The sequence below is a fragment of the Schistocerca americana genome, chromosome 3 (assembly GCF_021461395.2).
Source record: "Schistocerca americana isolate TAMUIC-IGC-003095 chromosome 3, iqSchAmer2.1, whole genome shotgun sequence".
NCBI classification, from domain to species: domain Eukaryota; kingdom Metazoa; phylum Arthropoda; class Insecta; order Orthoptera; family Acrididae; genus Schistocerca; species Schistocerca americana.
This window is the reverse complement of record NC_060121.1, coordinates 534,830,803-534,842,204: the sequence shown is the minus strand read 5'-3', so window position 1 is coordinate 534,842,204 and position 11,402 is coordinate 534,830,803. Positions and strand designations below refer to the sequence as shown.

At 37.7% G+C, this 11,402-nt stretch overlaps 1 protein-coding gene across 1 annotated transcript in view; it reads left to right on the top strand.

Moving 5' to 3' along the window:
* The first annotated feature begins 1,523 nt into the window (after positions 1 to 1,523).
* The window catches only part of LOC124607342 (ORM1-like protein 3), a 29,100-nt gene continuing 19,221 nt past the window's right edge, over positions 1,524 to 11,402 (top strand). The window contains exons 1-2 of the mRNA XM_047139647.1: positions 1,524 to 1,668; positions 1,838 to 2,010. Coding sequence (XP_046995603.1) covers positions 1,840 to 2,010 — 171 coding nt within the window. The 5' untranslated portion in view covers positions 1,524 to 1,668; positions 1,838 to 1,839. The remainder of the gene's footprint in view (positions 1,669 to 1,837; positions 2,011 to 11,402) is intronic.

Sequence of the window (11,402 nt, the reverse complement as noted above, 5' to 3'; positions counted from 1 at the left end):
GTGCATTGCAGAATGTTTTGACAGGATGTGATGGGGCGGTCGGTGAGAATTGGTCTAAAATACCATTTCTGGTCGGTAATGTAAACCCCTCAAAATCGATTCTGGAAATCTGTTTCCAGCTGCCGATTTGCCACTTACATAATTGTCTTTCGCTCCCATATAATCATACAACCGTTTTCAAACTATTCTGCTACTATGGATGGAGTTATTTATTGTGCAGCAAAGAAGAAGCAGAAATGTTAGACCAAACATGCAGATTTCGATGTAAATGCAGACAAATAATCAGAAACTGGAACAGCTATTTTCCAGACGCCGCATTCAGCTGGGCTAGCAAACCCGCTTCAGAACTTGAAATGTAAACACGACAGCGAAAAACGATTTTCGAAATTCGGTTTTCGTCCTGCGGAAGATGTGTCACATATAAGCTTAGCCACTGTATCGGAAGTTCTAAAAAGCTGTAATTAAGGTGGATTCACACTTGACGTAACGTCACCGTTACGTTTTTGAACGTAGACGGTCAGAGGAATTGAAAGAGCGTCGTGACATTACAGCTTTTCATAAAATACCGACCAGAGGCGCTATTTCGTATATCATGGTAGATCGTCATAAAATGCCGAAATTTAGTTTCAAGCAGTTTGCAATGATTGCTGTTCCACATGATGATAAGGAACAGAGGGTAAAAAGAGTGAGGATTATAAAAACGTTAAAAAATCGAGACCATGAAAGAGAGTTCCTCATCCTTAACAGGAAGCTGGAAGAGAAAGAGTCATCGTTGGACAAATATTTCAAAATGTCTAAACAACAGTTCTTTTACCCGCTAAGCAAGATACAAATAAAAATTACGAAGAGATGTTTAAGTTTTTGGCGCCCATTATCGCCTCGACAGAAGGTGCCTTCGGTATGTCTAGATCGGCCGTTTTAGTGTACTTGATCTATGTTTTCATATATTTCTGCTGCCTGACGGTCGTCGTTAATTTATTACGAATCTTATTTTAAACTTCTGCATGACGCATCGGATTTACTCCCGGTTTTTCTTTTCGCTATTCCACTGGAACAATCGTGAGTAAAGCACACTGAACAAAGTATGAAACGTTTATTTTGCAATGTATTCCTTCAGTGTATAAAATAAAATACTTAAACTTAGTGCTGTCTTCCAACACATATTAAGGCCTTTTCGCAGTAGCAGTCAGTGGAGAATACCTTCATATTAGTTCAGGACTTAAGTTAACAGTTGCTCTCCAGGTAGACTACGCTATTTGCCGTCGAAAAATTCTTCCCGAGAAACCTTGACGTAACGTGATGTGTCGATTACGTACAGTTGACGGCATGTGTGAATACCACAATTTGAACTACAGTGGAGAATCTTTCGAGATGACGGACGTTTCGGTGACATTCCGTCATGTGTGAATCCACCTTTAGTCACGAAACGAAATAAGAACGACTTTGGCCGGCACGTTCAGACCATGGTTCAGACACCTGGTGTTCGACATCACTGAACAGTGAACACTGATCATGCAGGACCATAGAGTGTAAGTGCAGGGCGTGATTGCATATCTTTGGATGGTTATGTTTGAAAGGTGTGTTGACTTGTGGAGTAAAGTCCCGGCGTGACACTCGACGTTAGATCGTAATAATTTTTTTTTCCAAATGTTCCAGATGACGAAATAAGTAAGATTGCTGTCGCAGTTATCGATTTGCAGACACGCATGTTCGAAAAAGTGTTTTGTTGTAGACTGACAGTCTCGATTATTGTCTTATTTCATAGCACTTTTCGATTGACTCTTCTCGTTTAGAAATCTGTACTTTTCATTTAGAAAATCTTCCCCATAATTTGCAGAAATGCTAGTTGGCGGCCACGGCGAATCTAATCCGAACACAAACTGGCTGGACAGTCGTGGTTTATGGATTAGTTACGCTGTGGGGATGCTTGTGCTTCATCTGATTCTTCTAAGTATACCAGTTTTCAGTGTAGCATTTGCTTGGACTCTTACGAATATCATCCATAATTTGGTGAGTATTTTTTTTTTTTCATTGTTTCAAGTGATTATAAGTAAAATATAGATCGTTGTTTGTATCTTCGAGTGTATTTTGTGAGGATTTTAATGATAGCGCGTGAGCAGTGCGTTACGTTTGAGCTCGCATTAGTAGTGAGGGATGCGCATGTACTCATGAAGAGATACCGAAGATATTACTTTATTACATTCCGGACATTCAAGTAATGTGCTAATCACCCGCAGTTGTCACCAAAAGATTTCATTTCTCAGTTGAATCACCATTATCTGTTCTCGTGACAGGTATTGTAAATTTGACATACCGGTGATGGTAATTTTAAAATGCCACATCACTCCCACGGTTCAAACACAAGAATGTTACCAAGAACGGTGATAGTGTAACGAAAACACCAAATGAATTTCACAATTGCAATTCAGGTAATAGACACATGTAAAGCGAATGGAATGTCACTGTTTTGAGCTGACTGCAGACTGAGTACTGCACAATAGAAATTGCACTGAAAAATTCCTGTAAAGCTTTTAAATGGTCATGTATCAGAGTGTGGTCAGATCTAAACACCTCTTGTAGTTAAATATGCAGCCCATTTGAAATTTTAACATTGCGTCTTTATCAATACAGTAGCCAAGTATATTCCAGAATATAATCGCTACTCAGCATCTAATGGCACTAAATCCAGTGTGTCGACAAGTATAGTTATAGGGCCTAGAAGTCCTGATAATTATCTATTGTATAAGGCGCAAAGCAACAGAATTTCTCCATTTTATATTTTCGAATCGGTTGCATATAGAACCGAAAAACAATTCTCTTTCTGTATGCACCAGTTTGTAAAACGTATGTGTTATACACAGTTTTCAAAGTTATAGAGGTACTTTGATATGTAATGTTTTTTAATCAGAGAGAATCATACTGATATGTTCTCTGTAGAGTGGAAGTGCATATGTCAACTGACAGAAAAGTGAACTGATGTATTATTTTATAATCATTCATTTTATTTCATTTGCTTTATTCATTCATCTCATTATCATCCCTCAATAATACAGGATTTGCCATCATAATACAGAGGTGTTTTTCTGGGAAGAAAGTGGTTTAAATGTTGGTGCTACATAGGTTTTTTAACTGGTACTTTCTTATGGCTACATAAAAGTTGCCCTTCATCTTCTAAAACGTTAAAAATACTACACACTTCCAAGTATACCCCCCTCCCCTCCCTTACAAACCGTATTGTTGCATTTGGTAACAAGTATGTTGCTGTTCATGGTGTCTGATGTTTTTCGAGCAGAATAATGCGCTACACGAAAACCTAGTATTTTCACATTGAAGGTTATTATTTTGTTCATATCTAGGGCTGCCACTTTGAAATACAAACAGTGCTCTCAAACTTTTAGTAAAATTACACCCATTGAGTTTTAGGCCTACTACATATATTAAACATGTAAATACTGAAAGTGATTTATGTTTTGCCTTCCTTTATTTTGAATCCATCCCCAAATTTCACAATACAGCATTGCAGGTTTTATTTTGTAATTGTACATTACTTTCTAAGGCAAGATTTATTTGTTTCATTGATCATTTATGGAATTGATCTTTGGAATAATATTTTAATATTTATATCTAAAAGCAAAGTTTCTGTAACTTACCAAACGAGTTGGTATGTTGATAGGAGACAATAAAAAACACACACAAATGTCAAGCTTTCGCAACCCAAGGTTGCTTCATCAGGAAAGAGGGAAAGACGAAAGGCTGTGGGTTCTATATCTGATGATATATTCGTATCATTATTTTAATATTTAGTTAGATGAGAGCATTAGGAGGGTATGCATGGTTTTTTCTTAGAACATGTGACTGGAAGCACACTGTGAACTATTTATAACACACAGCAATTCGTTTCTGTGATTTGAATAGACTAAAAGCCATTCCTGTGTAGGAATCCATAACGAGTGGTCCAGCACTCGTTGCTTGACCATCTCAGAAAAAAGTTGTATTTGCTGGGTGAATTCCCCAATGATTAGTAGTCGCAAAAATATTTTTAAAAAAGTGTTTATTTTTTTGAAATGGTGGCCATATTTGTTCCAAGCCGCATGCGTTTCTTCGTATTTGCAAGCATCTACATTTTTACAATTATTCACTAGTTGATTGTCCTAAGCGTTTCAGATAAAATACATTTAGTTCAACACACTCTGGGCTACCAATTAACATCATTATCACTTAGCTAAATATATTTTTAATAGTTCAAAGTTATGAGCCACAAATAAAAAAACTCAATTTTTGAACAGTAGTTTTCCAAAGAAAGAATTTCTCAGCTTTAATATTTTTTATGCTATTACGTTGTATAGTATAGTTACTTTTTTAGAGCATGAATGGTGAGCAGCTTACACTTACAAAATAGTGTTTAACAAATGGATTTTTTAATTTTTCCATTTTGTGGCCTGCAATATCTTTGTTGGGGACCAGATAAAAATCTTTAATTTCACAGTCAATAGACTTTTATGATATCAAACTTAAGTATAAATTTCATCTTTGAGATTAAGTTGGAAGTTATGGAAAAACAATTACAAATACAAATCAAAAATACATTTAACATCTGCAATATCTGGTAGGCTAATCAAATAAAGTATACCAATTGCATAATGTAGCACACCACATTACACTAGCTAATAATTTGTTGAAACAATGCTATGATAATTGTTTCAGCAGGCTAACAATAGCATCTGCAAGCCTAGACAATTCTGATTCTTGTCTTCCCCCCTACACCAACAATTGTCTGCTCACACTTATTTAGCTAGAAGTTCTTGAAGTGTACAGCTGGAAAATGGTGTCTCAATGTTCTGTTGATGTTTATTATTAATGAAGCATGTCATAAAAGTGTGTATGGAGCATGTCCTAAAGACATTACTTTAATCGAAGATTACAGTGAAGAAGGAAAAGTGTTGTTTAAATTGGGAGTTGGCCCATAGGTCAAATCAACATTTAAGTACCATGAAATGAAATACGTAAAATATCATGACCTTTTTGGTCAGACTTGCATGGGCACTTTTGAGAAACATAAGAAACCTATAACAAACGGTCTGCGAGAAGTAACATTTGATCATTATTCTAAAAATAAAAGCCCTTTTGTCAATCTCATAACAGGAAAATCATTGTGTTCAACATGTTATTCTAAGATATTTGTCATTCACAGGAGAAAGGATAGTGAAACCTCAGATGCAGAATTTTTTGACTTCTCAGCAACCATTAAAAAAGTAGATACAGCTTGTGAAATCCTGGTTATATCACCTACTAGTAAAATTAGAAAACTAATTCAAGGTAAAAGGCCAAGTGCCTTGAATACAAAGATTGAGAAAGTGGCAGCCACAGTCAAAAAGAATGTGGAAGTTTCATTTCAAAATACAATTTGAGCTAAAACAGATGGAAGTTCTAAAACTTCACCAACCGAATATGATGATTTGATAGAAAAACTAAATGCAGTACTTCAAACAAAGAGGATAAAATTAAGATTATCAGTTTACTGCCGAATTCTTGGAGTCGAGCAAAAGTTAGTGATGAATTTAATTGGGCAGAACGACTTGTTCAGTTAAGGCAATTAGTAAAAGATCAGGGAATTTTACCAGTGTTACAAAAGAAGTGCATCTAATTTGGTAGATGAAAACACAATCAGTAGAGTTATTAAGTATTATGACAATGACAATAAAAGCCGTTTGATGTCTGGCAAAAAAGACTATTTCTGTGAAAGAAAATGCTCTTAAGATTCAAAGACAAAAAAAGGTTAATATTGTGTAATTTAGATGAACTATTCACTGAATTTAAAAAGAAAAATCCTGACATTAAAGTGGAAGATTAAAGTTTAGCGAGTTGAGACCAAGGTGGTGTATTGTTGCAGGGGCATCTGGCACCCACAATGTTCGTGTTTGTTTCATCAGAACGTAAAGTTGATGATAGATAGGGCCAATCTTAGAGTTGACTGTAAAGACCTTTTGGAAGTTATGGTACACAATATTGGCAGTTAAAATTGTATGATCAAGGGAAAATGTGAAGAGTGTCCAGGCAAACAAGCCTTATATGACATGTTTGAAGAATCAGGAGAAGACAATTTGATGCCTGACAGTATGAAATACTAACAATGGGTGGCACAAGACATAACTTGCCTGATAATGAACTTCATCAGTGTGGAAAACTTGTACAACTGGTTCTTCAAAATAGACATAGTTGATTGTGTTTACGATGAACAGTGGTGTATTGGTGAAGTTGATAATATTGACTGTCAAAAACCAAGATGTACATGTTGTATTTTATCACCCTCCAGGACCAAGGACATCTTTTAAAAAATTGAGGGACCAAATTTGGATGCCACTTAAAAATGTGCCAAGGAAACTGTCTCCTGTGGAATTTACAACTGTGACTGGGTGAACTTATAATCTAACACCCAAACTGGGTGAACAAATTTCTTAAATGTTCAATAAGTGATGTACTAAAAACAGATAAAAAGAGAACAATATAATGTAATTAGTAGGCTTATTTTCATTAAAAAAGTATGTAATCATAGACATGATTAAATTATATATTGTAACTGATATATTTTATTCTATAAGCCTAGGTATCGCAAATGTTAAAACATATTTTTGACTCGTGTTTGTATTTTTTTCCATAACTTCCAATTGAATCTCAATGATGAAATTTATACTGAAGTTTGATATCGCAAAGGTCTATTCACTGTGAAATTTTCAGTTTTTATCTGGTCCCCCAATAAAGATATTGCCAGACCACAAAATGGAAAAATTAAAAAAAAGTGTATTTTTTAAGTGTAAGCTGCTCACCATCGATGCTCTGTAAAAAGTAACTATACTATATAGTGTAATAACAGAAAAAAGATTAAAGCTGAGAAATTCTTTGTTTGGAAAACTACTGTTCAAAAATTGAGTTTGTTAATTTGTGGCTCATAACTTTGAACTTTTAAAAACATATTAAAGAATACGTTCAGCTAAGTAATAATGATGTTAATTTGTAGCCCAGTGTGTGGTGAACTAAATGCATTTTATCTGAAAGGCTTAGGACATTCCACTACTGAATAATTGTTAAAAAAAATGTAGATGCTTACAAATACGAAAAAACGCTTGCGGCTTGGAGCAAATGTGGCCACCATTTCAAAATAATAAACAATAAACTTTTTTTAAAAAAATATTTGTGCCGACTAAATATTGGGGAATTCACCCAGAAAATATAAACATTTTCTGAGACGGTCAAGCAACCAATTATTTTTTTCTTGGACCACTTTGTATGGATTGACCCTGTACAGAAATGGTAGAGGGGCCATTCTGCCAGACTATTGATACATTTTTTGTTTCAATTGGCTGTAGAATTCCAGAACAGATCTTTTTGTGGTTTTTCCTGAACACCATTCAGCTATTTGGCCTAACTTTTTATGAATATATGAAATGAAAATGAAGTGAACACTACCCCCCCCCTTCCCTGCCCGCCCCCCCCCCCTCTCTCTCTCTCTCTCTCTCTCTCTCTCTTTCTTTTTTGATAACATAAAACAACTGTTACATAACAGTGAGCAACCATATATATTGTAAACCCTGCTATACCTGAGTATATTGTATTCAGAAGGCCTATTTCTTTTTAATGCCATTTAAGAAGTTATAATTATACGTACTCTTACATGACCTTCCTGTTACCCCTCTCATATTTTTGTTGCTATTGTAGTAACTGGGTGAGATAGTGAAGTGATTACACTGAATTTGCATTTGAGACAACAGCAGTTAAAATTTCTGTATGGCTAGCCAGATTTAGGTTTACCATGGTTTTCCTAAGTTGCATAAGGCAGATGTGGTGATGGGTGCTCCGAAAATGACATGACAGATTCCATGCCTCTAATAACCTTATCAACTGGATGTTAAACCTTACTGCTGTAATTTTCCATTGTCTGTTCAGAAGACAGTAGATCAATATTATATTTGTAATTATTAATTATGGCACTTCCTTAACCGTTCGCATAGTCTGTGAAGAGTATGTACAGCTCCAGATTAAATTCTAATGTGGCTGTTGTGACACAGATTTTGTAAACATTTGAATGCCTCATCCTGGGGTCTGAGTTACCTATCCTCCTTTTTAAACTCTCCCAACCAGTCGCTCCTTCCTCTCCGAGAGGATGGAACTAATAGTTCCAAAAGCTAGGGTGCTATGTACCGTTATACATATTTATAGGTGATATAGTAATACACATTTCACCTCCTGAAGGTAAGTGCTGACCAGAAATCCTGTCTATTTATGGGAATGACTAACTGAAAGAAAGTCTGTATTTAGAAAACAATAGGCTCATTCAGTTGTAGTTTTACATTTCAATTGAGTTATTTGTTCATTCTTTTATGTGAGAAACCAGTCTGTTTTAGCAATGAAATGAAAAAAATTGATGCAGTCCAGTTCTGATTGGAAACATTTGACCTTTTCCCATTGTTAAGTGGTTGTCAACTGCACTTTGCCGTTGCCTGTTTAGCACTCTTACTGCATTGTGATATTTGTTTTTTATTAAGTGTTAATAAATAGCTTCTAGTTCAGTTATTTGGCCATGTTTATGAATTCGTTTTTCCTCAATAGCGAACTTTGTGTCACAGTCATAATGTCGAAATGTTCAACTAATGTGGGAATGGAAGGAATTGTTAGACTGCATAAAAATTTGCAAAGTGAGAGGACATCTTGTGTTGATGGTTCTGTACAGACTGAATTATGTGCATAGGCAGTTCATCCATTCTGGGAATTGAGAATCTCGATCATTTTTGCCTGTTAGCAACATTGATAATGACAAGATATCAGTTCCAAGGTTTCAAAGATTTTTGAGAATGTTCTAATTTCAGTAATATAAATGTGACATAGTCATGCAGGAGGCAGTTGACTGATTATTATAATAATCAGTAGTTCTGCACTTAGACTGACTGGGTCGCTATTGAAAAACCCAACATCAGGCAAGGAATGACTTACTAGTCATATGATGCATTTAGGAATTTATCCACCATCAGATGTCTAGGAACGCCTGTGAATGTTCGTTTCATGTAAGACTTGGAATGCTGTATCTATGTGTAGTAATTGCTGCTGGATATCTGATATTGTATAAATTCTGAAACATGTCATACGAGCAATAGTCATTCTTTGCCTGATACTTGACTTTTACCATTGCAACCCAATCAGCCTGAATACAGAACTACTGATTGTTTTAATTTCCAGTTTTGATGTTGGATAACATATGACAAAAGAAATACTTTTTTCATATGATGTATTTACAAATTAACAATTTTCGAATTTTTTCTTTTACTTGTACTATGAAACTTTACTACTTGCCAAATTTCATCTTTGTAAATCAACGGGAAGTACCCTATACGTTTTGATGAGTGAGTTTGGGAGTATTAAACTATGGTGATATAAATGGCCATATCTTTCGACATCATTGTCTTAGAAGCTTGAGATTTTTACACCACTGTGGGACTATGCACCTCAATACGTGACATAAATTTCAATGTAACTTGATCTGCGTACTTGCTCCTGAGAAAGGGGTTTTAGACTGATAGGCTGATGGATGGACAAACAGAAAGCAAACCTATAAGGGTTCCATTTTTACTGATTGAAGCACAGAACCCTAAAATGTGATGATCAAAATATCCACGGGTATGCTGCCGGTCTATAGTGTCAAACGGGCACAATATTTCGGCGATCATACATGTCGCCATCGTCAGGTGAACTGATGAACTGAGCTCCTGTGAACGTGCCGGCATGGAGATCCGTACGCTATGGCTGCTCAGAGGGAACTGGGTTCGGTCGCGGCGGCGGCCGATTTAAATACCCTCCGCCCGCGGCGCGCTCCCTCCGCCGTCCGCGCCCCGCGCCACGGTTGCGCGGTGCAACAGATTGCGACAGCGTCTGAGATGACGTCGCTGTGATGGCTCTGTCCACCATGGCCGTCACAACTATACGTTTGCTCGATTTACTCTTGATTAACCCAATCGCTGGTTCCCAAGCCTTGCTAAGATTATAGCCACAGTCACGGCTTATGAGGTCGTCTTTGGTGCGAATTTCGATGGCCTCTCTAACAACGCTGTCCCAGTATCTCGACGTCTGTACCAGAATCCTCGTGTGGTCATACTCCATGGCGTGATTTTCCAACAAACAATGTTCAGCGACCGCAGACTTGCTCGGATACATCAGTCGAGTGTGCCTCTGGTGTTCACGGCGTCGATCCTCGACGGTACGCATCGTCTGACCAATATACGACTTGCCACATTGCCACGGAATCTGGTACACGCCGGCCTTCCTCAAACCCAGGTCATCTTTGGCGCTCCCCACCAGTACACGAGTTTTATTTGGAGGACAAAACACAGTTCCGACCCGGTGTTTCTTCAGAATGCGGGCGATTTTCCCCGAGAGTGCGCCTGTGTATGGAATAAATGCAGTGCCTACCTCCTCCCTCATGACTTAATCCATCTCAACAGGTTGTGCTGCAGTGGTTGGGCGGAGAGCATGTTGAATCTGCCACTCTGAGTACCCATTTTTTCGAAATACAGTTCTCAGACGTTCCAATTCCTGGGGTAGACTCTCTGCTTCAGAGATAGTGCGCGCCCTATGTACTAGAGTTTTAAGTACCCCATTCCTCTGTGAAGGGTGGTGGCAGCTGTCTGCGTGCAAATACAGATCAGTGTGCGTAGTCTTCCGGTACACCCCATGACCTAGGGTGCCGTCAGCCCTTCTCTTGACCAAGACGTCAAGGAAAGGTAATTTACCCTCCGTTTCAGTCTCCATAGTGAATTTGATGTTGGGGTGTATGGAGTTTAGATGTGTAAGGAAGCAAGGAGTTCATCCATACCATGTGGCCAGATGACGAACGTGTCGTCCACGTAACGGAAAAAGCAAGTAGGTTTCCATACGGATGACGACAGGGCTTCCTCCTCGAAGTTCTCCATGTACAAATTCGCTACCACCGGTGAGAGTGGGCTACCCATGGCGACTCCTTCCGTTTGTTCATAGTATTCTCCATTGAAAAGAAAATACGTGGAAGTCAAGACATGCCTAAAAAGTTCAGTGGTCTTCTCGTCAAACTTCTGACTAATCAATTCTAGTGACTCTCGCAGGGGTACCCTCGTAAACAAGGAAACAACGTCAAAACTCACCATGATATCTGACTCATCCAACCTGAAGCTATCAAGGCGTTTAACAAAATCCACGGAATTATGGATGTGATGAGGGCATTTACCCAGATAAGGACTTAATATTCCCGTCAGGTATTTGGCCAACAAATATGTAGGTGCCCTGATGTTGCTGACAATGGGGTGTAATGGTACCCCCTCTTTGTGAACCTTCGGGAGTCCATATAGTCTAGGCGGTACCGGACCTTGGGGTAACAATTTCTT